This window comes from Scyliorhinus torazame, chromosome 3 (assembly GCF_047496885.1).
Source record: "Scyliorhinus torazame isolate Kashiwa2021f chromosome 3, sScyTor2.1, whole genome shotgun sequence".
In the NCBI taxonomy this organism is placed as follows: Eukaryota; Metazoa; Chordata; class Chondrichthyes; order Carcharhiniformes; family Scyliorhinidae; genus Scyliorhinus; species Scyliorhinus torazame.
Genome location: NC_092709.1, coordinates 233,799,382 through 233,826,766, shown reverse-complemented (window position 1 = coordinate 233,826,766; position 27,385 = coordinate 233,799,382). Strand labels below are relative to the sequence as shown.

At 49.7% G+C, this 27,385-nt stretch overlaps 1 protein-coding gene across 1 annotated transcript in view; it reads left to right on the top strand.

The window, feature by feature from the left end:
* LOC140408989 (uncharacterized) overlaps positions 1-21,804 on the top strand; it is a 112,661-nt gene extending 90,857 nt beyond the window's left edge. Inside the window, exon 6 of the mRNA XM_072496994.1 lies at positions 16,818-21,804. Within this exon, the coding sequence (XP_072353095.1) occupies positions 16,818-16,884 (67 nt within the window). The 3' untranslated portion in view covers positions 16,885-21,804. The remainder of the gene's footprint in view (positions 1-16,817) is intronic.
* Positions 21,805-27,385: the final 5,581 nt, after the last annotated feature.

Sequence of the window (27,385 nt, the reverse complement as noted above, 5' to 3'; positions counted from 1 at the left end):
CCTGCAATCTAGGGAACCCCTTCCAGACATTTCGTGCAAAGTCCCTAACCTGTAGATACCTGAACTCACTACCACTCAGCAGTTCTACTCTCTCCCTGAGCTCCTCCAGACTGGCGAACCCTTCCTCCAAATACAAATCCCTCACCTTGACCAGCCCCATTTCTCTCCACCTCCTGTATACACTCAGGTTGAGAGGGTTATTAAGAAGGCGTACGGTGTGTTAGCTTTTATTGGTAGAGGAATTGAGTTTTGGAGCCATGAGGTCATGTTGCAGCTGTACAAAACTCTGGTGCGGCCGCATTTGGAGTATTGCGTGCAATTCTGGTTGCCGCATTATAGGAAGGATGTGGAAGCATTGGAAAGGGTGCAGAGGAGATTTACCAGAATGTTGCCTGGTATGGAGGGAAGATCTTATGAGGAAAGGCTGAAGGACATGAGGCTGTTTTCGTTAGAGAGAAGAAGGTTAAGAGGTGACTTAATTGAGGCATACAGGATGATCGGAGGATTGGATAGGGTGGACAGTGAGAGCCTTTTTCCTCGATTGGTGATGTCTCACACGAGGGGACATATCTTTAAATTGAGGGGAGATAGATATAAGACAGATGTCAGAGGTAGGTCCTTCACTCAGAGAGTAGTAAGGGCGTGGAATGCCCTGCCTGCAACAGTAGTGGACTCGCCAACACTAAGGGCATTCAAATGGTCATTGGATAGACATATGGACGATAAGGGAATAGTGTAGATGGGCTGTAGAGTGGTTTCACAGGTCGGCGCAACATTGAGGGCCGAAGGGCCTGTACTGCGCTGTAATGTTCTATGTTCTATCCCCCCCCGGCTCAAACCCATTATTCTCGCACAGCGGCGTTAGCACCAACATCCCTTCCCCCCTAAAATGCATCCTCAGCTGATTCCATATCTCCACCATGGACTGCACCACTGGGCTCCCTGAATACCTACTCGGAGCCATTGGCAATGCTGCCATCACCATGGCCCTCAAACTAGATCCCTTACAAGATTCCTCCTCCATCCTAACCCACTCTACCCCTCCTCCTTCCCACCACCGCCACACCTTGTCCACAAATAGTGGAGATACTTAAGTGTTTTGCACAATTTAAACAGTCGAAGATAAAAATGGAATTCAGAGGAATTCCAGCTGAAGACTATGCAAAAGAAAACTACTAAAAACAATCTGGAATAAATAAAGCAAAGTTACCAGCAGGTCCATATGGTATGAGACCCAGAATAAGTTGGCCAAAAGATAGCAGAATCAATATAGATTAATTTACAAAAATCTTTGGAGATGGGAATTGTACCAAAGGAATGGAGGGTGGGAAATATTATATACTGTTAATAAAGGAGCAGTGTGTCCAGCAGAAAGTTATGCCCTCTCCAGCAGAAAGTTATGCCCTAATTAATTTGAACTTAAAGAGTTCATGGGCGGGATTCTCCGTGAATTGGTGCGATGGCCCGAACCCGGCGCCAAAAATAGTGCGAATCACACCGGCGTCGGGCCCCCCAAAAGGTCGCGAATCCTCCGGCCGGGAATGGGCTAGTAGCAGCGTGACGCCATTCGCGATGGCGTCACCCACCATGGACGCGCGCGCCGTCAGTGACGCCGCGCGGTGTCACTACACAAAAGACCCCCCTCCCCCCCCCCCGGAGACCTGGCCAAATGGCAGCCCGCCGCACAGTGCCAAGTGAGTTCTCCCTTTCCCCCTTCCCCCATATCCCCCCTTACCCCATAGCCCCCCTTCCCCCATATCCCCCCTTACCCCATATCCCCCCTTCCCCATATCCCCCCTTCCCCCATATCCCCCCTTACCCCATATCCCTCCATATCCCCCCTTCCCCCATATCCCTCCTTCCCCATATCCCCTCTTCCCCCATATCCCCTTCCCCCATATCCCCCCTTCCCCCATATCCCCCCTTCCCCATATCCCCTTCGCCATATCCCCTTCCCCCATATTCCCCCTTCCCCATATCCCCCTTCCCCATATCTCCCTTCCCCATATCCCCTTCCTCATATCCCCCTTCCCCCATATCACCCCTTCCCCCATATCACCCGTTCCCCCATATCACCCCTTCCCCCATATACCCTTCCCCCATATCCCCTCATATCCCCCTTCACCATATCCCCCTTAACCCCATATCCCCCCTCCCCCATATCCCTCCTTCCCCCATACCCCCCTTCCCCCATATCCCCCCTTCCACCATGTCCCCCCTTCCACCATGTCCCCCTTCCACCATATTCCCCCATATCCCCCCTTCCACCATGTCCCCCCTTCCACCATATCCCCATAAGGGGGGTGGGCACGGGAGCAATAGGTCAGAAGGTGAGAGCATTGAGGGAGAACTAGGGAATAGGGACAGTGTGGCTCTGAGGCAGAGCAGACGGGGAGAAGTTGCTGAACACAGCGGGTCTGGTGGCCTGAAGTGCATATGTTTTAATGCAAGGAGCATTACGGGTAAGGCAGATGAACTTAGAGCTTGGATTACTACTTGGAACTATGATGTTGTTGCCATTACAGAGACCTAGTTGAGGGAAGGGCAGGATTGGCAGCTAAACGTTCCAGGATTTAGATGTTTCAGGCGGGATAGAGGGGGATGTAAAAGGGGAGGCGGAGTTGCGCTACTTGTTCGGGAGAATATCACAGCTATACTGCGAGAGGACACCTCAGAGGGCAGTGAGGCTATATGGGTAGAGATCAGGAATAAGAAGGGTGCAGTCACAATGTTGGGGGTATACTACAGGCCTCCCAACAGCCAGCGGGAGATAGAGGAGCAGATAGGTAGACAGATTTTGGAAAAGAGTAAAAACAACAGGGTTGTGGTGATGGGAGACTTCAACTTCCCCAATATTGACTGGGACTCACTTAGTGCCAGGGGCTTAGACGGGGCGGAGTTTGTAAGGAGCATCCAGGAGGGCTTCTTAAAACAATATGTAAACAGTCCAACTAGGGAAGGGGCGGTACTGGACCTGGTATTGGGGAATGAGCCCGGCCAGGTGGTAGATGTTTCAGTAGGGGAGCATTTCGGTAACAGTGACCACAATTCAGTAAGTTTTAAAGTACTGGTGGACAAGGATAAGAGTGGTCCGAGGATGAATGTGCTAAATTGGGGGGAGGCTAATTATAACAATATTAGGCGGGAACTGAAGAACATAGATTGGGGGCGGATGTTTGAGGGCAAATCAACATCTGACATGTGGGAGGCTTTCAAGTGTCAGTTGAAAGGAATACAGGACAGGCATGTTCCTGTGAGGAAGAAAGATAAATACGGCAATTTTCGGGAACCTTGGATGACGAGTGATATTGTAGGCCTCGTCAAAAAGAAAAATGAGGCATTTGTCAGGGCTAAAAGGCTGGGAACAGACGAAGCCTGTGTGGCATATAAGGAAAGTAGGAAGGAACTTAAGCAAGGAGTCAGGAGGGCTAGAAGGGGTCATGAAAAGTCATTGGCAAATAGGGTTAAGGAAAATCCCAAGGCTTTTTACACGTACATAAAAAGCAAGAGGGTAGCCAGGGAAAGGGTTGGCCCACTGAAGGATAGGCAAGGGAACCTATGTGTGGAGCCAGAGGAAATGGGCGAGGTACTAAATGAATACTTTGCATCAGTATTCACCAAAGAGAAGGAATTGGTAGATGTTGAGTCTGGAGAATGGGGTGTAGATAGCCTGGGTCACATTGTGATCCAAAAAGACGAGGTGTTGGGTGTCTTAAAAAATATTAAGGTAGATAAGTCCCCAGGGCCTGATGGGATCTACCCCAGAATAATGAAGGAGGCTGGAGAGGAAATTGCTGAGGCCTTGACAGAAATCTTTGGATCCTCGCTGTCTTCAGGGGATGTCCCAGAGGACTGGAGAATAGCCAATGTTGTTCCTGTGTTTAAGAAGGGTAGCAAGGATAATCCCGGGAACTACAGGCCGGTGAGCCTTACTTCAGTGGTAGGGAATTACTGGAGAGAATTCTTCGAGACAGGATCTACTCCCATTTGGAAGCAAATGGACGTATTAGTGAGAGGCAGCACGGTTTTGTGAAGGGGAGGTCGTGTCTCACTAACTTGATAGTTTTTCGAGGAGGTCACTAAGATGATTGATGCAGGTAGGGCAGTAGATGTTGTCTATATGGACTTCAGTAAGGCCTTTGACAAGGTCCCTCATGGTAGACTAGTACAAAAGGTGAAGTCACACGGGATCAGGGGTGAACTGGCAAGGTGGATACAGAACTGGCTAGGCCATAGAAGGCAGAGGGTAGCAATGGAGGGATGCTTTTCTAATTGGAGGGCTGTGACCAGTGGTGTTCCACAGGGATCAGCGCTGGGACCTTTGCTCTTTGTAGTATATATAAATGATTTGGAGGAAAATGTAACTGGTCTGATTAGTAAGTTTGCAGACGACACAAAGGTTGGTGGAATTGCGGATAGCGATGAGGACTGTCTGAGGATACAGCAGGATTTAGATTGTCTGGAGACTTGGGCGGAGAGATGGCAGATGGAGTTTAATCCGGACAAATGTGAGGTAATGCATTTTGGAAGGGCTAATGCAGGTAGGGAATATACAGTGAATGGTAGAACCCTCAAGAGTATTGAAAGTCAAAGAGATCTAGGAGTACAGGTCCACAGGTCATTGAAAGGGGCAACACAGGTGGAGAAGGTAGTCAAGAAGGCATACGGCATGCTTGCCTCCATTGGCCGGGGCATTGAGTATAAGAATTGGCAAGTCATGTTGCAGCTGTATAGAACCTTAGTTAGGCCACACTTGGAGTATAGTGTTCAATTCTGGTCGCCACACTACCAGAAGGATGTGGAGGCTTTAGAGAGGGTGCAGAAGAGATTTACCAGAATGTTGCCTGGTATGGAGGGCGTAAGCTATGAGGAGCGATTGAATTAAACTCGGTTTGTTCTCACTGGAACGAAGGAGGTTGAGGGGCGACCTGATAGAGGTATACAAAATTATGAGGGGCATAGACAGAGTGGATAGTCAGAGGCTTTTCCCCAGGGTAGAGGGGTCAATTACTAGGGGGCATAGGTTTAAGGTGAGAGGGGCAAGGTTTAGAGTAGATGTACGAGGCAAGTTTTTTACGCAGAGGGTAGTGGGTGCCTGGAACTCACTACCGGAGGAGGTGGTGGAAGCAGGGACGATAGTGACATTTAAGGGGCATCTTGACAAATATATGAATAGGATGGGAATAGAAGGATACGGACCCAGGAAGTGTAGAAGATTGTAGTTTAGTCGGGCAGTATGGTCGGCACGGGCTTGGAGGGCCGAAGGGCCTGTTCCTGTGCTGTACATTTCTTTGTTCTTTGTTGTTCTTTATATGGGGGAAGGTGGATATGGAGGAAGGGGATTTGCGGGGGGAGGGGGAATATGGGGGAAGGTGGGACAGACCCGGCCCATCAGGCATAAGACGCCCCCCGGACGTTCCAGGGCGGCCACGAGCCAGGGACAGACCTGGAGCACCAGGCGGACGCTGCCCGAGTGCGGCGACGCCGGCGGGCCACACCCAGCTACGAGGAGGGCAGCCACAGCAACAGGCCCCTGTCACAGCCGACCCAGGACACTGACGCACAGGATACTGACACACAGGACACTGACACACAGGACACCGACTCACAGGGCCCTAACACACAGGACCCTAACACACAGGGCCCTAACACACAGGACACTGACGCACAGGACACTGACGCACACGACACCCACACACAGGGGACGGATGGACAGGAATCACCACTCAAGGGGACCCCGGACTTTGTGTCGGATGAGAAGCACGCCATTACGCCACTGCTATCTCCTACACCCTCCACCATCGCAGAGACACTCACCTCAGTTGGGCACATTAGCGATGAGACATCTGGGACACTAACTGGTGTGCACAACACAGCCGTCCCGGTATAGCAGGTGGAGGCAGGAGCAGCCGAGGGGCCGGGCGGTCGGAGGGCAGCCCGGCGCAGGCAGCCAACTGCCGCCCAGACGGGTCCCGGGTTCCTGGAGTTACCACACCCACCCATAGACCCGATGCAGTCACGTACCAAGGGACAACCGAAGTGGGTGACGGCCGGCTTGCGGCAGCTGCAGACGAAGGTGGAGGAGTCCACCCGCGTGCAGGAGCAGGTAGTGGTGCCGGTAATGCGTGCCACCCAGGCTGACACCGCATGGGTGGCATCCACGGTGGAGGCAAGGGGTTCGACGGTCTCAGACATGGGTCGCAGTATGCAAGTTGTGGGGCTTTCCGTGCAGGCTGCATCCGTGGCCCAGAACATGGCTGCCCTCTCACAGGCAGCCATGAGCCAGAGCCAGCAGCAGATCGCAGAGGCGCTCAACGGCGTGGCCCAGTCTCAGCAGGCAATGGCCCAGTCTCTGCAGGCCATCGCTGAGGGCATCGGCGCCATTGCCCAGGTGCTGGCCGGCGTCGCCCAGACACAGACAGGGATGGTCAACTCCCTGAGCTCCATAGCTGCAAACTTGCAGACCCTTGTTGATACCAGGGCAGGCCTCCAGGACTGGCAGCGCCAGGTGTAGGGGGGGCGTCAGGTGCTCGGTCCGTTCGCATCCCCGACCCATGTAGAGGCCCAGGGACCATCGGGCACCCCAAGGGAGGAGGAGGTGCTGGGGCCCGTTCCGGGTCCCCCTGTAGGGGAGGTCCCGGAACACCGTGACACCTTGGTCTCCCCCCCCCCCCCCCCCCTTTCGTCCCAGGTGCATCTGGTGGGCAATGGGCAGGACAGGCTGGCAGCTCACCATCCCGGTCGCCTGAGCCGCAGCCTGGCCTATCTAGACTGGGCCGCCCCAGGAAACGTCCGCCAAAGGGGTCCCTAGTCACAGGGCAGGAATCACAGGAGTCCATCTCCAGTTCTGCTGTACCGTCTGGGGAACCACCTAGATGTAGTCAAAGGGCCCGGAATGCCAAAAAATTAGACACTGAGTAAGTTGGCACAGGTGCAGGGCACAGATTAGTTCTGAGGCTAGGGCACATGTATGAACTGTTTGTTATCAAAATCACTTTCACACCTACAGAAGCTGCCTTTATGCTCTGTCCGATGCGTGCGGGGATGTGGTGTGAGGTGAGCGCCAGTGTGTATGTGAGGGGTGGTAGAACGTCAGTCTCAGGTGAGTGTGTCCCCCCTCCCCTCGGGTCGCCCTCGCCATCCCCCCGGGCAGATGACGGGACCGTGCGCTGCAGTGTCACGGCCGCATGCAGGGACGGTCCAGGTGGAGGGTGGTACTGTGGCCATGGGTCAGACATTGTCCAACGATGTAGAGCCCAGAGCTCATCGCAGAGCGGGTTGTCATCATCCTCCATGGCCTCCAACAGACACGCTTCCACCAGCGACCGCGTGAGCCCGGCCCGTTGTGCTGCAGGATGTGCAATGGAGGGGTGGTGTCCATGCAGGTGGGGTGAGGGTGGTAGGCTGGTGCCGTATTGTGCAGTCTGTGCCCATACTCGGTGTGGTAGTCACCACTAGCTGTATTATATGTATTATGGTAGGACACGTATAATAGAGGTACATGGGTAAATCCCTGCCTGCTGGCTCCGCCCAGTAGGTGGTGTATAAATGTGTGTGCTCGCCGGTGCTGCAGCCATTCTGGTGGCAGCTACAGGAGACACACCATCTTTGCTCAATAAAGCCTCGATTGTTCCACTACTCTCGTGGTAATTGTGGTAATTGATAGTGCATCAATTTATTGAGCAAAGGTTTTAAAAACGATGGATCTTTGCATCAAGTCTGATCGCCTGCAGCTGAGCCCTCAAGCAGCCAACGCTACTCCGCTTTTGGCCACTGGCTAGCCTGCTTCGAAAGCTACCTCAGAACATCCGCTGAGGAACCCTCGGACGCGCAGAAGCTCCAAGTCCTTTATTCACGGGTGAGCCCTGACATTTTTCCTCTCATCTGGGATGCGCCCACTTACTCCGAGGCGATGGAGCTCCTGAAGGGACATTACGTTCGGCCAGTCAACCAACTATATGCCAGGCACCGCCTGTCCACGACACAGCAACTCCCTAGTGAGTCTCTGGATGATTTCTGGCATGCCCTGCAAATCCTAGGGAGGAACAGTGACTGTCAGGTGGTTTAGGCAGTCCAGCACACAGAACTTTTAATCCGAGACGCCTTCGTTACGGGCATGAAGTCTGCGTACATCCGCCATCGCCTACTGGAAGGGGGTACGCTTGATCTTGCAGGAACTAGGCAGCTCGCTAACTCATTAGAAGTGGCCTCCCGTAACGTCCAGTCGTATACCCCCGACCGCGCGGCACCCTCGTGGGCATTGTGGGCCCCACCAGCTGCCGACTCCAGCTCACCACAAGCCTGCGCCGCGCAGCAGCCAGCCAACCCTGGGGTGCTCAAGTGCTATTTTTGCGGGCAGAACAAACACCCCCGGCAGCGCAGCCCGGCGCGGAGCGCGACCTGCAACGGATGTGAAAAGAAGGGACACTTTGTTTCTGTTTGCCAGGCCCTGTCGGTCGCCGCGGTTTCCAGGCCCGATGTTCCTGCTTCCCCACATGCGGCCCAGGGGCGCCGCCATTTTCCTCGTCGCAAGCCTTGTGCGGCCCATGGGCCCCGCCATCTTCTTCTCCGCAGGCCACGTGCGGCCCGTGGGCGCCGCCATCTTTGATGCCGCCCGCCATGTGCGCCCCGTGGCGCCGCCGCACCAACCGCTTAGCCATCCTCGGCTATGTCGTGGAAAATTGAGTTCTAGGGCCCGACCCCGACCGCATGCGTCCCCTCATGGAACTCCCCCTCCCCCACTTCCCCAAGGCCCTGAAACGATGCCTGGCGTTTTTCTCCTACCACGCCCAGTGGGTCCCTAATTATGCGGACAAGGCCCGCCCACTCATTCAGTCCACAGTTTTCCCCCTGACGGCTGAGGCCCGCCAGGCCTTCAACCGCATCAAGGCAGACATCGCCAAGGCCACGATGCACGCGGTCGACGAGTCCCTCCCATTTCAGGTAGAGAGCGATGCATCGGACGTAGCTCTGGCCGCCACCCTCAACCAGGGTGCTTTTCCCGCACCCTCCATGTCATGAAACTCTGCACTGCTCAGTCGGAATGGAGGCCGAAGCCATTGTGGAAGCTGTGCGACATTGGAGGCATTACCTGGCCGGCAGGAGATTCACTCTCCTCACTGACCAACGGTCGGTTGCCTTCATGTTCAATAACACACAGCGGGGCAAGATCAAAAACGACAAGATCTTGAGGTGGAGGATCGAGCTCTCCACCTATAATTGCGAGATTTTGTATCGCCCGGGGAAGCTCAACGAGCCCCCTGATGCCCTGTCCCGCGGTACATGTGCCAGCGCACAAGTGGATCGACTCCGGGCTCTCCACTATGACCTCTGCCATCCGGGGGTCACCCGGTTCTTCCATTTCATCAAGGCCCGCAACCTGCCCTACTCCATTGAGGAGGTCAGGACTGTCACCAGAGACTGCCAGATCTGCGCGGAGTGCAAGCCGCACTTCTACCAGCCAGATCGAGCGCACCTGGTGAAGGCCTCCCGCCCGTTTGAGTGCCTCAGCATGGACTTAAAGGGCCCCTCCCCTCCAGCGACCGCAACACGTACTTTCTGAACGTGGTCGATGAGTACTCCCGGTTCCCTTTCGCCATCCCATGCCCCGATATGACTTCTGCCACGGTCATTAAAGCTCTCAACAGCATCTTCACACTGTTTGGTTTCCCCACCTACGTCCACAGCAATCAGGGATCCTCTTTTATGAGTGATGAGCTGCATCAGTTCCTGCTCAGCAAGGGCATCGCCTCGAGCAGGACGACCAGCTACAACCCTCAGGGAAACGGACAGGTGGAGAGGGAGAATGGGACGGTCTGGAAGGCCGTCCTGCTGGCCCTGTAGTCTAAAAATCTCCCGGTCTCCCACTGGCAGGAGGTCCTGCACCGATGCCTGTGAGATGCCGGACAGGTCCCCACTCCATCCGATCGCTCCTCTGCACCGCGACTAATGAGACCTCTCATGAACGTCTCTTTGCCTTCCCCAGGAAGTCCACCTCCGTGGTCTCGCTCCCAACATGGCTGACAGTTGCCGGACCCGTCCTCCTTCGCAAGCATGTGCAGACCCATAAGTCGGACCCTTTGGTCGAAAGGGTCCACCTCCTACACGCAGTACGCCTACGTGGCACACCCTGACGGGCACCAGGACACAGTCTCCCTCCGAGACCTGGCACCCGCTGGATCCCCGCCCACGGCCCCCGACCTGACACTGCCCCACCCTCCCCCGGTTGCCTCATTCACCCCTGCGCCACTCACCCTTCCCCAGCGAACCTCACCGCAGCCCCCGTCCCAGGAGGATCCGTCCTCCCATTGGTCCCACTCAGGGGTGACGAAGACGAGGACAACACGCTCCCGGAGTCACAGGTGACCAAGTCGGCGGCCACATCACCACCAGGACTGAGGCGATCGCAGAGGAGGGTCAAGGCCCCCGACAGACTGAACTTGTAATTCTTTTTTTTCCACTACCCCCCGTCGGACTCATTTTTTAACAGGGGGTGAATGTGGTAGTCACCACTAGCAGTATTATATGTATTACGGTAAGACATGTATAATAGAGGTACATGGGTAAATCCCTGCCTGCTGGCTCTGCCCAGTAGGCGGCGTATAAATGTGTGTGCTCGCCAGTGCTGCAGCCATTCTGGTTCCAGCTACAGGAGGCACAACATCTTTGCTCAATAAAGCCTCGATTATTCCACTACTCTCGTCTTTGTGGTAATTGATAGTGCATCAATCGGCGAGTCCCACGCCCCCCCTAGCCCGTGAACCGGGTGGCTATCAGCCTGTCCCTTGCCCGATGGCCCAGCCGGTAACAGTGGGCAGCCTCCCGTCCATGTCCAGCCCATCTGTCCTGACCATTGCCCCCATCTTCCTCATCTGGGGAGGTCTGCGCCTCGTCTTGCTGCTCCCCCCCTACCCCCTCCTCTGCCTGCAGCACATCGCCCCTCTGCTGGGCTAAGTTGTGCAGGACGCAGCAGACCACAACGATGCAGCCGACCCTATCTGGCGGGTACTGGAGGGCCCCTCCAGAGCAGTCCAGGCACCTGAAGCTCATCTTCAGCAGCCCAAAGCACCTCTCTATCACACCCCTGGTCGCTGCATGGGCATCATTGTAGCGGTTCTCCGCGTCAGTCTGTGGCCTCCGTATAGGCGTCATCAGCCACGACCGCAACGGGTAATCCCTGTCGCCCAGCAACCAGCCCCTCAGCCCGGGGGCGGGGGGGATGAAAGATTGCGCCAATACGGATGAATCATGTACACTGCCCAGGTACTGGGCGCAGACGTGAAGGATCCTCATGCGGTGGTCACAGACCACCTGCACGTTCATGGAATAGGTCCTCCTCCTATTCGTGAACACTGTCCTGTTATCCGCAGGTGGCCGCACAGCGACGTGCATCCCATCGATTGCCCCCTGGACCATGGGCATCCTGGCCACGGCACCGAAGCCCGCTGCCTGGGCATCCTGGCTGGCTCGGTCCACAGGGAACAGGATGTAGCGGTCCGCAATGGCATACCGGGCGTCCGTCACTGCACGGATGCACCGGTGCACCGATGCCTGCGAGATGCCGGACAGGTCCCCACTCGGCGCCTGGAATGACCCCATAAAAGTTCAGGGTCACCGTAACCTTGACGGCCACAGGGAAGGGTGTCCTCCCCCAGTGCCACGCAGTGCCAGGTGTGCCCTCAGGTGGCAGATATGGGGGACGGTTTCCCGGCTCATCCGGAGTCCCCTCCTGCGTGCCTGGTCCGTGAGGTCCTGGTGTGACGAACGAGGCCATTACACACAGGACCTCATCGGGCGTCTCCATTGCCGTGGCACCACCACCACCTCCTCCTCCTCCTTCTCCTCCTGTCGTGCGGGCGGCCCTCCAGCCTGGGTGGCTGCCACCTGCCTCCGTGCGGCACGCTCCTCTGCGGCAGCCTCCGCCGCCTCCTTGGCACGTTGCTGCTCCAGCTCCCCCAGGGCAACATCGCTGGGTGATGACCAAACATAACGGCCTGCAGGGGTTGGGCCCGGAGAATTGGGGCGGCCCCGGGGCCCATTGCGTTGCGCCGGTCCTCGACATTCTCTGAGGCGCGCTGCGCGATTCACGTCGACGGGATGTTTGGAGGGCCGGAGAATATCGCGGGGCGGCCGGGCAGAATTTACGCCGCCCCCTGGCGATTCTCCGACCCGCCGGGGGTTCGGAGAATCCCAATGTATTTGTGACAACTTATCAAGGCATGGGTTAATGTGGGACAGTATCTGAAAAGGCAGGTTGAGATTAATTTCTGTGAGGAAATCACAGCAAGTGTAGAAAGAAAATGCTATGAAGATGTAAGGTGACACATATTAAAATTTGTATGAAAATGAATGCAAACAGGAGTAATGCCAGTGTAGCTATACATATAACTTTAGGATAGAAATGGTAATGGAAAATCAGTGTTTTGAGATTGGTGGGATTTGAGTAATGGTGTGTCTCAGGGCTCTGTAGTCAGTCTCTTTTTCTAAAATTCATTTCTATGGTTTGTGGGCATCACTGCTAAGGCCAGCATTTTAACCCAACTCTAATTGCTCTTGACTGACTTGCTAGGCCATTTGAGAGGGTAGTTGAGAGTCAATCACATTTCTGTGATTGTGACCAGATTAGGAGTGCAGATTTCCCTCCCTAAGTGACATCAAAGAACCAGGTGGATTTTTGTTTACCACAATTGGTGACAGATTTATAGTCACCATTACTAATCAATTATGTGACTTGAGCTTTAATTCCAGATATTTTAATGATTGATCTTAAATCCCACCAGCTGCTGTGGTGGGATTTGAACCCATACGCCCAGAGCGTTAACCTGGCCTTCGGGATTACCAGTCTGCTGACATTTCAACTACACTACTCACTCCCCCTTTTAAATAGAATAGGAACAGTATCAGAGTTTGCTGCTGATATACCGTTTAAGGTACATGAGAAACTTTATGAGGAGATGGAACTAGTGCAGTGGGAAGATAGTTAGATGTTGTTCACTGGTGAGACATAAATGGAGTAGTACCTATTTTTGTGGAGAGAGGGGAGGTAAAGAACATGAAATTTAAATATACCTCTAAGATTGAGAGCTGAAAGATGTGGCAGTACATGGGAAAATAGGGGGAATCTAACTATCAGATTGCTGTTGGGCAGGAAACTGATAGAAGTCAATGAAAAGTAAAATTGAGCACGATGTAAAATCGTCGATTGATACAATCACGTCAGTTTTCCACTGGTCCGATAAGGCTAAAATTATCCTCCACCCTTTGATCATGATGATAATTTTTCCCTGAATTTCTACCTTTAGAGAGGGCAAGGGAGAATTGTGGATTTACAGAATGATTCAATATAAAAGTGAGGATGGTGAATTTGTACAAGCATTTATTTCCACTGATTGTCAAATTAATGACAAGGAGGGAAAGACTAAACAGTATCAGCAGAAGGTAAAGAAGGCAGGTAGTATGAATTTTCACAGGGGTTTCGTGAAACAGAGCAATCTGCTTTAATGTGCCTATTGAGGCATGAAATATATCATTTAGAAGAGATTGGTAAGTATTCGAGCAGGAAATATATAAAATGAGTGGAAAAGGGCAGGAAATTGGGATTAGTCAAGCTAGCTCCAGTTAAAAATGTACACTAAAATCTCTATGGTCTGGCCTGTACTCAAACATCTTACAATGGTTACTTTAAAATGTATTTATTTAAAGAAGCTTGAGAAGTCTTTGGCTGCTTGTGTAAATTTCTATGTTATAATTTCTATCGTAATTCAATGAAAAGGGCAACATAAACATGGATTTCAAGAGAAGTTATGATTGCTCCAAGTTTCTAATTTCCTGTTATTTGTTTGTGTGGTTGCGCAGAGCATTAGCAATAGTTTGGTTTGGACACTCATATGTTGATGGGTTTCCGGCTGTCCAAAGAACATGGTTTATAAATGGTGATGTGTCACATTTATGTTTCAAGTAACGTGTGGGTGTATATTTCAAACACCAGCTTACTTGTTAAGTTGTGTCATCCATGTCATTGTTATTGGCAAGCAAAATACCTTTTTTTAAAGTTTATATCCTAAACTACTGTGCCACCAGCAATAAATTTGTCTCGAAATATGGTACCGGATTCCGCTTGTGTGCTCAGCAAAGAAAAAATTGAATCCAGCAGCAACGGTGGAAAAATAGAATGTGCTATTCCTCTCAACAATGAACTTGAAGCCCCACACTTTACACTCTAAAGCAAGAGCTCTTATACTATGATTTAATGCCTTGCAATAAAATACCCTTTTCTAGTATTTTAGTAAAGTTCCTAATATCTTTATAATGAAGCAAGGTATTTCACTTCATAAATGCCATTTGAAAAGCTTAATTTCAAGACATTAAAATGAAGGAGTTTGTGTTATTGCATTTCTCTTTTTGAAGGACTGTGTTATGATTTTGGGTAGAGACCAAAAACCTTTTGTCCAAAAGAAATACAAAATACCAATTATTGACTGAAAGAATTAAGTCACAAGATTCCATGGTTTAAATCCAAAGAATTTTAATGAGACAAGAGTCAGGAAAAGCAAACGTTAAATGTACCTGAGATAAGCTCCTATTCTCAAACATCAAGAATTGGCATAAGTTACACATGAATTAACAGGTAAATTGTGGCCAATTAGAAACTATAAATTGCACATTCAATGACAAATACAACAAAGACCGATTTTGCGAATTTGACTTGGCACTCCACACAGCTTATAGCTTATCAAACGCAGTCACAATGTCCTAATCAGTGGTAATTTCAGGCCCTGCCTGCCACTGGGATCGTCTGGTCCTGCTGAAAGGCACTGGATTTTTGGCGGGGCTGCCGAACCTCCCGTGACAGGTCCCGCCACGACAGACCGGAAAGTCCCAGCCTCTGTCTTTCTTATGATGAGTTTCAACTTATTCTCGTCTTCTGGAATACTCCCCCCTCCCCCATACCACCACCACCCAAAAGTACCTCATACATTCGTCCACCTTTAGTGTGAAGATCCACATCCCGGAAGTTCCTACAGTGAGAAGAGTGAAGGTCCTGATGCTCTACCCACCCACTGCTGCACATAGCGTTCCATGGTCCACATGCCGTGGGTCTTTATCGTCCCCATCTCTGAAAGTTGCCCCAGGCTTTTTTCCACCCGAATCCCAGCATGTCTGTGCTATGTTGGTCTGGACATGTTCCGGACTGGGGTAATATCCTGCTGGTGGCACAGATAATTAGAAAGGGGGCGGGGGTTATGGTTCCAGTCAGGCCTTAACCTGCTTGCCAATAATGGGATGTAAAATGGCTTCACACAGGCCTCTGATGGGAATGGTGACCCACCATATTGGGCGAGAGTGCATGTTCCTATCATAATTTCAAAATTCTGGCCGTAGTATCAGAACATAATTTTCTATAGAGTAACAGCATCGTTTATAGGAGAATTAAAAATTCTAATTTCCTCTTTCTTCTTGAAGTGAATTGTAAAATATCTGTTGTAATTTGTTACACTGCTCCTTAAGGGATGACATAGTGTACTTTTCCAGTTCCAGTGCCTATCTGATGTTGCAGGAAAAACAGCTGAAAGAAAGTACATTAGTTTTGAATCTGTCAAATATATTGGCATAGTGTTTCCATTTTGTTCTGTTAGTTTTGCACCAGATTCCAATGCAATTGGCCAAAGCAACATCCAAGATCATGGGGTGGCACGGTGGTGCAGTGGTTGGCACTGCTGCCTCACCCTGGTTAGATCCTGGCCACGGGTCACTGTCCGTGTGGAGTTTGCACATTTTCCACGTGGGTCTCACTCTGACAACCCGAAGATGTGTAGGGTAGGTGAATTGGCCACACTAAATTGCCCCTCAATTGGAAAAAAAAAGAATTGGGTACTTTAAATTAAAATAAAAATCATGGAGTTCACTGAACTTCTGCGCCGGTTCAAGGTTCAGTTCAACTGGATCAGATCCCACCCACAAAACTGACCAAGCCCCTAGGTTGAAATTATGGGATTCTGTTCAGGAAGACTTTTCAAATTGTGCTTGTTTGCTTGGACACACAGGAACGGGTAGGGACATATCCTAAATTAGTTTGCAAAGAAACTACTCTGACCTTGGACGACTGTTTATGAGGAGTTTACACATTCTCTCTGTGTTTGTGTGGGTTTTCTTCGGGTGCTCCGGTTTCCTCCTACACTCAAAAGAGGAAGAGATAGGGGGCTGGATTCTCTGATTCCCAAGGCTATGTCCTCACGCTGGCGTGGGAACGGTGGCATTTTACGACCGAAAATTCAGCGCAAAACGGCCACCGATCTGACTGCAGCGGCTGCGCCGTGTGACATGGTGCCGGAGGCATGTGGCCCAGGCCTGTAAAACAGTGCCCCCCCCCTTTGGCTGCTCGCAAGCCCCGGACCACCCCCCTAAAAGTGTCCCCAGCCCCTGACAAAGTCCCCCCTGCCGGCGAATTGGCCTTCCCCTGACTGTGGCGGCGCTGGACTGAGTCCACAGCTGCCATGCCGAGTTCCTGACGGATGATAGCACACGCGACCGACGCCGCCGGGAACTCGGCCGGTCTGGGGCGGAGCATCGGGGGTGCCTGAGGCCGTCGATACGGCCTGCGGCGTATTCTGCGTACACGGTGCTTTGGAGGGGCGGAGCATCGTGAAAGCGATTTGGTCGGAAACGGGTATTCTCCGTCCGATTGCTGCACGTGATTTCAGTATCGGTGACCGGAGAATCCCGCCCAGGGTTTTTATTACATTTGTAAAGCATACATAAGAAGAATGTAAAAATATAAAAAGACGATAACAATGCATCCTTTTTATTTCCTTAACCAGAGTCCGTCGCAATGCAGAAGTGGCACCTTACTTCGTTTTTGGCGAGAATGAAGAAAATGCTGGATGAACTGTTAATCATCCCAAAGAGACTGATGCACATTATAACTTTAATACTTTATTTGCACATTTTACATTTTTGGATTGTTAATTTTACTCATCATGTTAAGCCTATTTTTCAGAATTGGATAGGGCTTTAAAACTCAATCAAAGAATTCGGAATGATTACAGGACAGATTCATCCAGTGCCAATGCTGCCTTTTCCCGCTATTCCTGCACATCGTTCCTTTTGAGATGATAATCCAATTCCCTCTTGAATGCCTAGATTGAACCTGCCTTTACCACAATCTCAATCAGGGCATTCTAGATCCTAACTGCCTGTTACGTGAACACATTTGCTCATGACACTATTGCTTCTTTTGTTAATTATCTTAAATCTTTGACATCTGCTTGTCAATCCTTCCACCAATGGCAACAGCTTCTTCCTATCTACTCTGTCCAAACCATTCAAGATTTTGAATATGTCTCTCCACGTTCTCTCTACCAAAATTAATCAATTGGCACATACAAAGAACAAAGAAAAGTACAGCACAGGAACAGGCACTTTGGCTCTCCAAGCCTGCGCCGACCATGCTGCCCTCTAACCCAAATCTGTTTACTCTTCCGGGGTCCATATCCCTCTATTCCCATGCTATTCATGTATATTTCAAGACGCCCCTTAAACGTAACTATCGTACCTGCTTCCAGCACCTCCTCCGGCAGCGAGGTCCAGGCACCCACTACCCTCTTTGTAAAAAAGTTTCCTTCGCACATCTCTAAACTTTTCCCCTTGCACCTTAAACCTATGTCCTCTAGCAATTGAGGCTTTCACCCTGGAAAAAAGCTTCTGACTATCCACTCTGTCCATGCCCCTCATAAATTTGTGGACTTCTATCAGGTTTCCCCTCAATCTCCGTCATTCCAGTGAGAACAGACCGAGTTTATCCAACTTCTCCTCATAGCACATCTCCACATTAAATTCCATCTGCAATTTGTCTGCCCATTCCATCAACTTTCCTGCGTCTGAAGTCATTCACTATCCTCCTTACAGTTCACAATACCTCCAAGATTTGTATTGACTGTAAATTTTGAAATTGTACTCTGTACACCAAGGCCTAGATCATTACTACATATTAGAAAGAGCAGGGGTCCTAATATCTACCCTTGGTGAACTCTACTATAAATCTTCCTCCAGTCCGTAAAAATCCATTTAACCACTATTCTCCGTTTCCTGCCACTCAGCCAATTCCATATCCTATGTTGCTACTGTTCCATTTATTCCATAAGCGCTAATTTTGGTCGCAAGTCTATTGTGTGGCAGTTTATCAAATGTCTTTTAGGGGTTCATGTCCACCACATCAACAGCATTACCGTCATTGACTCTCTCTGTTACTTCGACATAAAATTCAAACAAACTAGTGAAATGTGATTTGCCCTTAAGAAATTCTTGCTGACTTTCCTTAATTAACCCACATTTGGACAGCAATGTAGTTCAGTGGTCAGCACTGCTGCCTCACAGTGTCAGGGACCCGGGTTCGATATCGACCTTGGGAGACTGTCTATGTGGAGTTTGCGCATTCTCCAAGTGTCTACGTGGGTTTTCTCTTGGTGCTCCAGTTTCCTCCCACAGTCATAAGTACGTGCAGGTTAGGTGGATTGGCTAAATTCCCTCTTAGTAACCAAAGGCTAGATAGGGTTACAGGGATAGGGTGAGGGAGTGGGCCTAGGTAAGGTGCTCTTTCGGAGGATCGGTGGAGATTTGATGGGCTGAATGGCCTTGTTCTGCACAGTAGGTATTCTATGATTCAAATGATTATTAATTTTGTCCTGAATTATTGTTTCTAGCAGCTTCCTCACCACCAAGGTTTAACTTACTAGTCTGTAGTAGCTGGGCTTATCTTTACATCATATTTTAAATAAGGGTGTAAGATTTAAAATTCTCTCGTCCTCTGGAACCATCCCAGAGTATAAGGAAGATTGGAAACTTCTGGCCAGTGCTTCTGCAATTTCCACTCTCACTTCCCTCAATATCTTTGGATGCTTCTCATCCAGTCCCAGTGCCTTATCAACTTAAAGTGCAGACAACCTATCCAATATATCCTCTCTTAAACCCTTCGGCTGTCCGAACTACCTCCTCTTTCACCATGACCTTTGTAGATCTTCTTTCTGAGTAAAGACAGATGGAAAATATTCATTTAATACCTCAGCTATGCCGCCTTGTACAATTTAACCAACCATAGTGCCTTTGGACTTGGCTCTGGTTGCACTCCCCAGATTAACCATTTCTTTCATCGTTCAGAGATGAACTCAGGGGAACCTTAAACTACCTGCTTGTTTCTTCTTGACTGCCTGGTGCTATCTATAACCATGCTACCCAGGACGCTCTCAACCTCACGGATGCACCAAAGTGACGTTAACTGAGACTCAAACTCCGAAACCCAGAGCTTGCGCTGTTGCAACTGACAACACCCGTTATCCAGGACCTGGGAAGTACTCTGCAATTCCCACATTAAACATGATTAGCATTTGAGAGGTAGAAGCTGCCCTGTCATTCCTCTATATATTAGATAATAAACCTTGCTAATAAGCCTTATTGCTACTCATAAACCTGACTACTTAAAAAAAGAGAAAGATTTACCAACTACTCACCTCCCTTCTGTTGATGTCACTTTAATGTAGAAAAGCTAAATACTTTATTTAAACCGTTTTTTAAAAAGACATTCATTTTTAAATTTCCCAGCTACTTAGACCAATACCTTTGGAGAAAGGGAAATACAGGAGCAATACTTACCAGCCAGTTAATTCATGGTCTTCCTGAGTTGACCCTCCAGCCCACTGACAGCTATTTCTTCAGGTCTATTTCAGCTCCTGATTCTCTGCTTCAGTAACAACCACATTTATCTGGGCATGAAGGAAATAGTTGAAATATTCATGCCAGGTTTTGACATCTGTTGACCCCTTTAGGTTTCCTGACACTCACTGTAATGTTCACAATTGTCCTCCCAACCTTTGCAGGTTGCTTTCATTCCGTTTGTGAATTATTGACATTCTTTGCACTCAAAGCTTTCACCTCTTAATTTTGTTTGAATAAGAGTTTTCTTTCTGGTTGAGAGGTTAATAAGTTACATTTCAGAACTTTAGTATTTTGTACTAGGCTAAATATGTTTTTAGTCCTAGGATGAGGTGGAGCCTCCGATAGATCCGGCGTAATGATACATGTGGTATAATGCCGAGCAACATAACACAGAAAGTGACCCTGTTTAAAATAAAAAGTGCAGGTATGGTGTCATTTGGGAACCAATCTTGTACTTGCAAACTGATGATTGTAGTGAAGACATGGAGGGGAATCTTCTGCTTATTTCATGGCCGTTTCAGAGATTGAAGAGTTTTCTGGGAATTTTTTTGTGACACAGATATGAACTTCCTATTCATATGAAAATGGAGGCGACTTTGACTTTTTTGGCCGACAATCATTCTCAAATTCCCAGAGGAGTCTTTTTTAAAATTCTTTCATGGGATGTGGGCATTACTGGCAAAGCCGGTGTGTGTTGTCCATCCCGAGTGGTTTGCTAGGTCTTTTCAGAGGACAGTTAAGAGTCAACCATATTACTGGATCTGGAGTCAGATGTAGGCCAGACCAGATGTGGATGGCAGATTTCCTTCCCTGAAGGGCATTCAACAACAATCAATGATGAGCACCTGATCATCATGAGTAGTTTACAATTCCAGATTTATTAAGTAATTGAATTTAAATTCCACCAGCTGTTGTGGTGGGATTTTAACCCACGTTCCAGAGCAATGGCCTGGCCTCTGGGTAATTAGCCTAGTGACCCATTATATTACCGTCTCCCCATCTCTGCGCCTGTCGGAAAGCAGGCCTAGATGGACCTACAGATTTTAAAGATAACTGCTTTTTAAAAGCATTATTTTCAAAAGCTAGCACAAGAGTTCTTGATAAGACATGTACTGAGCCTTAAAACCCTACAACAGTGTAGTCTCTCACTTAAAAGTGGTTCAGTAAGAAGTCTTACAACACCATGTTAAAGTCTAACAGGTGTGTTTCGAATCACTAGCTTTCGGAGCTCAACTCCTTCCTCAGGTGAACGAGGAAGGAGCAGCGCTCCAAAAGCTAATGATTCGAAACACACCTGTTGGACTTTAACGTAGTGTTGTAAGACTTCTTACTGTGCCCACCCCAGTCCAACACCGAGATCTCCACATTAGAAATGGTAGTGAATGACTTCTTTCTTAACCTCGTCACATGTATAGTTGAAGAGGCTAATGGTGCTTCATGGCGATTCGCAAACGAGTTCAGCTATAGGCTGGTGGATATCTAAAATCAATATTCTTACACTGGTGTTATAGTGATACTGGTTAGTGGTGTGCTATATGCTTTGTTATTTATATCATAAAAATGTGCAATTTTTAAAATGTAATCGTTACTAACTTGCTATTATGCTGTGCATCAGAACACCTTCCAGACAACATCCATCCATGAATAAGGAAGTTAAAGTCACATCGCTAGTAGTTGTAAAATTCCAAAAGTGAAATGAATATGCTTCTCCGACTAATTTGACTACTTTGCTAGGCCTTTTCAGAGGCCGAATACCTTTTGCCAAAAACCTGTAGGGCAGCAGTGAGCAACGCATTGTAGAAGTAATGATTATATCCCAGTTAGCGAATGAAATAAACTACTAAGCACCCACTGACTAGCCATGTGAAAATTGCTTCATCATATAAAGGCACTTCGCTATATTCTGTTTTCACATTCTCAACTAACACAGGAATCTGGAAAGAATTTGAATGTGAATGATAAAAGGCAGCAGACTCTTCATGCTGTTCTCAAACTGGCTCATATTTGTCTCTACCTTGAGCGCCTGTACTAAATAATTTCCAGTCACCAGTGAAAAACATGTTCAATAAAAAAAAACTGCAGACAAGCTCACAGGAATATGCATCTCTCAAATGTGAAATTTGTGAAAGTTCTGTTTTGCTAGTGACTATGATAAAGTCAAACTACAGCTGCAATTAAGATCCTTCAACGCTTCTCAAACAACAAATGAATCAGTTGATCTATGTAATTTTCACAGTTTGATCATCTTGCTGTGAAGTGCATAGTTGTTGGAAAAAATGTTTAAATGCCAGCAGAGATAAAGGTAATTAGCAGTTAGCGAGAGGTTGATTGGAGGTTGGAGGAGAGGGGGACCGATTGTGGGAGGGGAGTCAATGGGGGAGAGAAGGGGATGATATAAGGGTGGGCTGTAATCCTTGAGGTGGAGGTAAGACCCTTGTTGGGGAAGAGGCAGAGGTGGGGACTGGGTTGAATGCCTCAGGGGAAGGGTTGGGGTCTGGAGACTGGGGGGGGGGGGGGTGATTCAACACACAGGAGGGGAGATGGGTGCCAGATCAAAGTGTCAACCAGTGGCTTAATCGCCCGCCATCTCTCAGTCTCAGTTAAAGCCGGAATTGGGCAAGTTGAAAGTGGGTTTAGATGGGGAAACACATTTATCTGACTTTAAACCTGCCCACTCCCACCCCACCAACTCAAACCCATCTTTTTTATGGTTAGAATTCAGCCCATTGTCCATTATCTGTATTTAGTGATGTAAGTCTATTCCTCAGGCTGATCCTCAAATGTGGCTTCCCTTAATGTTGTTAGATTATTCACTGGCTTGCTCCAAAATGGGGAGCACTGTTAGCAGCCTGCTGAACAATCGAGGACACATATATTGGATCATGCCACTTATGATGAATGGCTCACTGATGAATGCGCAAAAGCAAAACTGATGTCCTCACACACAACACATCATATTTTGGATCTGACAATTGAAAACTGAGACTTTGCTGTCCATTTTTTAACAATAACATTACTGGGTAGCTACCCTTGAACTGGTCTGTTCAGTTCAAAACTGACTAAGTGGTCTTTCTTTGATGGCAGGCAGGGCAAAGGAACAAAAACAGTCAGCTTCATTGGCAGCAGACCTAAGCACTCCTGGATTCCACTGTCTCAGTCGAATTTCTAGTGATCATACCATTTCATCAGTCGATAGCTTGAATGCAATTCCAATGAGATTTTGAGTGTAAATTCAAGAAGTTCTTGTATAATAAGATTACAGGTTTTACTGAGAAGGAAGAAATCAGACGCGTTACACATCTGAAAAAAGCTGACAAGACTCAAAGACACTTGATCACAGTGTGAATCTGATCCATGCTGTCAAACATTGCAGCTCTTCAGTTTATGTTTTATTTATTCATTCACGGGATATGGGTGTCCGTGGCAAGGCCAGCATTTATTGCCCTTGAGAAGAGAAGGTAGTGTTGAGCAAATAAAAATTGGCAATTAATGCTGGCCTTGCCAGCGATGCTCACATCCCATCAATTGATTTTTTAAAATGGCATTATTAGAATGGGCTACAGTTCCTCTTTTTTAATAGAAGCATTGATGCACTGTGCTCTGATACTAGGTGGTCTTCCTTTACAGTCCTTTACAGAATTATAGAAACAAAAACACCTGTAGCATTCAATGCAGAACCATAACTGCATTTTCACATCTTTTCAAAAATATTAAAACTTTTAGATTTACTCTCTAGAATATATAAATTCCACAAGAATTTCAGATGTAAATGAGGAAGAACTCCCATTTACACAGCACATCATGTCTCACAGGATGCCTCAAAAGTGTTTCGCAGGTAATTAATTACTTTAAAATACATTTATTTTATTCAGTGGACAAACTTAAAAGGTAAAATAAAGTTTTGTTTGTTTTGATTTCGCTAACCGTTGCGTCGGATAATCAAGAGTAAAGATCCATGTAACTGATTTGCTGACCATTTACCACCCAATTTAATTTTTCAGTGAGATTTTCAAGCAGTGCCAAGAATTTGTCAGTCGAACATTTAAATGAGACCCCAATCCTGCAGCTTGTGTGGAAATAGCACTGTCAAGGACCCATCCATTTAAAATAAGCATCCAGTTTTGCTAGAGATTGTCTTACGGTTTCCTAGTGAGGTCTGAAGAAGGCCTTCTAATATCCTGATGTATACATTGCAGGAGTGTTTTTTGTCGCTGAGGCGTTTTAGCCAAGTGATTTTACATGTGCAATTATTTTCAAAGTTCACCATATTGACACAAAGGGTTGGTCCCATAGGATCTTATTTCCTTTTTAAAAAAAATCTTTTTATTGGCATTTCTCATATTTATAAACAATTGTATATATACATCACATTTTGTTTACCCGCGTTAATTTACTTTATTGTACAGAGACGTTTATTTTGTCTTTCATTTAGTGACCCTATATATATTTCACCATCTTCTGGATCGGTCTTTGGCCCCTCCCCTCTCCTTTCTGCCCCCCTGCGCCCTGGGTTGCGCAGTCCTTTGGTTCCTCATCTATCTTGTTTTTTTATTCTTAACTTACTCCTCATTGCTGGCCTCAAACAGGTTTTGGAACATGCCGACAAACTGCCCCCAAATATCCAGGAAGCCTTCTTCCAATCCTCAGATGGCGTACTTAATCTTCTCCAGGTGGAGAAATTCCAAAAGGTCTGCAAGCCAGTCTGCAGCTGTAGGTGGTGCTACTGATTGCAAGCCGAGCAGGATTCTCCGGCGTGCGATTAGGGAAGCGTTAGCCCCTTTCCCATGTGTAGGGATCTTATTTCCTTTATGTTTTACGTGGAGGAATGTTGGAAGGATGCGAGGCAGGCCAGACTGCTCCCGAAACTGAACCCACTCACTTGGTGGTATCATTACAGTTACTTTACAAACAACCTGAGTCATTAGCAAGGCAATGACGGAGGCGGGCCAGTTCCTGCAGAAGAATGTGTATTTTAGGACTGGAACTGCCAGTGGAAGTAATTTCAGCTGTGGTCTCTGCCTCCACTTACTTCCTGGCATACTAAAATGTTATGGTACCCTGAAATAACAAACAGGGATACCTTCCACTCTTCATGAAGTATTATGTCCAGTACGTCGGCTATTAAATAGGTGATTCAAGTATTATGTGGTTTTGTCCCTTAGAGGAAGACTGTGCTTCCTGTCTCCCAATTGGCAGTCACTAAGTTTTGGTGGTAATTTGTTATCCAAGTAGCGTTTACGAAGACAGAAAAAGGTCTACACAAAATATTAGGAATCTTTGTAAAAGCTGCCAGAAATTTTCACCCGTACACTTGGCCACCTATCTGTAGGATATGTATCTATATCCTTTTAAGTTGTATCTGCTACTAATGTTCCCGCAAAGTTGTGTGACGTGTGATCGCACAGTAACCTGGAAGATACATTCTGTTATAAATGCTGTGCAGAAGAATTAAAAGGGACCTCACAGTGTAAACAAAAACTGGCCACGTAAAACATCTACATTTTAAAGAGAACACTGCGTTTTGCCCCTTTGAGCAGATCTTCACAGACCATCCAGCTCGTTCAGTTCAACCTTCTGTAAACAATGGGTTCATCCATTACACCGTTCCAATTGCTTCTTAAATGACTCCAGCGTTTTGGGGCTGGATTCTCTGATTTTGGGGCTATGTCCGGAGGATGCGTGGCGTTTTACATGGGAGAAATCGGCGCGGCCCCAGCCCCGACCAGTGACGTGCTAGCAGCCGCGCCACGTAAAACGCAGGGCCTTCCCGATATAAGCACCTGGAGAACTGCTGGATCCGTGGTCGCGCATGCGCAAGGTGATGACCTGTAACGGTCAGGCCATACAACATGGCGTGCGTGGACCTGACCTGCCAGATAATGCCCCCCTGGACACCCCTTAACATCCCCGGGCCATCCCCCACCAGTCCGCCGAAGCCCCCCCCCCCCCCCCCCGCCCCCCCAGCAGCACTGTTCTGCCCGACTGTTGGCAGCACTGGACATAGTCTACAGCCCCCACATCGGGGGCGAGATTCTCCGACCCCCCCGGACGGGTCGGAGAATCGGCAGGGGCTGCCGTGAATCTCGCCCCCGCCGTGTCCCGAAGTCTCCGGCGGGGGCGGGAATTGCGCCACGCCGCGCTGGTCGGCGGGGGCGGGAACCGTGCCGATCGGCGGGCCCACCCCCGCCGATTCTCCGGCCCGCAATGGGCCGATGTCTCGCTGCTGAAATGCCAGTCCCGCCAGCGTGGATTAAACCACCTTTTGAACGGCGGGACTAGGCGGCGCAGACGGGATACTGTGTCCTGGGAGGGGGGGCAGGGTGATCTGGCCCTGGGGGGTGCCCCCACGGTGGCCTGGCCCACGATCGGGGCCCACCGATCGGCAGGCGGGCCTGCGCCGTGGGGGCACTCTTTTTCTTCCGCCTTCACCGTGGTCTTCACTCTGGCGGAGGCGGAAGAGACCCCCTCCGCTGCGCATGCGCGGGGATGATGTCAGCAGCCGCTGACGCTCCCGTACATGCGCGGAACCACGTCGCCCGGCGAAGACCTTTCGGCCCCGGCTGGTGTGGCAGCAAAGGCCTTTCCCACCAGCCGGTGGAGCGGAAACCGCTTCGGCGCGGGCCTAGCCCCTCAAGGTGAGGGCTTGGCCCCTAAAGGTGCGGAGACTTCTGCACCTTTGGGGCGGCCCGACCCCGGAGTGGTTCCTGCCACTCCATCACACCGGGACCCCCTGCCCCGCCGGGTAGGGGAGAATCCCGCCCCAGGTTTCTGACCGCTGAGACCAAAGGGCTGGATTCTCCAATCCCTGGCACTGAAATCGTGTTCGGCGACAGGGCAGAGAATCACTGATGATGACAGAATCGGGGTGGCGCCGCTTTCGCGATGCTCTACCTCCTGAAAAGCGGTGTACTCTAGGAGTACGCCTCACACCGTGTCCACGGCCTCCGGCCATTGCCTGAGGCCCGCCCCGCGATGCTCCGTCCTCGACGCCGAGTTCCCGATGGTGTGGGACAACATGTGGTCTCATCCATTGGGAACTCAGCATGGCGGCTGCAGATTCAGTCCAGTGCTGCTACAGTCGGGGGTGGGCCTATCTGTGGACAGGGGGAGAACTATCCGGGCTGGGAGTACTTTGGGGGGCGGCCCGGGGTGCGCGAGCCGGCCGAAGGGGGAGACTATTTTGCGGTCCGGGTTCGCCGGTTGCGTCCACCATGAAGGCCACGGAACCGGCAATTCTCCAGCCCGTATCGGCATCTAGAGCTTGGAGCTCTACACTGCCTGGCTGCTAGCCCCCCCCCCCCACCCCCGGAGCAGGGAATCGGTGGCCGTTTTGCAGCAGTCTTCCTGGCGTAAAACACCAGGGGACTTTGGGCGGGATTCTCCGCTATCCGGCGGGGCGGGCAAATCTGGCGTGAAGGAGTGGCGTGAACCACTGCGGCGTCGGGCTGCCCCGGAAGGTGCGGAATCCTCTGTACCTTCAGGGGCTAGCCCGGCGCTGGAGTGGTTTGCGATGCGCCGGACGGCGCGGAAGGGTCTTGGCACCATGCCAACCAGCGCCGAAGAGCTTCCGCCGGCCGGCGCGAGTTGGCGCATGCACAGGAGCGCCAGCGTATGCTGGGGTCATCCCATCACATGCGCAGGGAGGGTTCATCTCCACGCCGGCCATCGTGGACTGTTA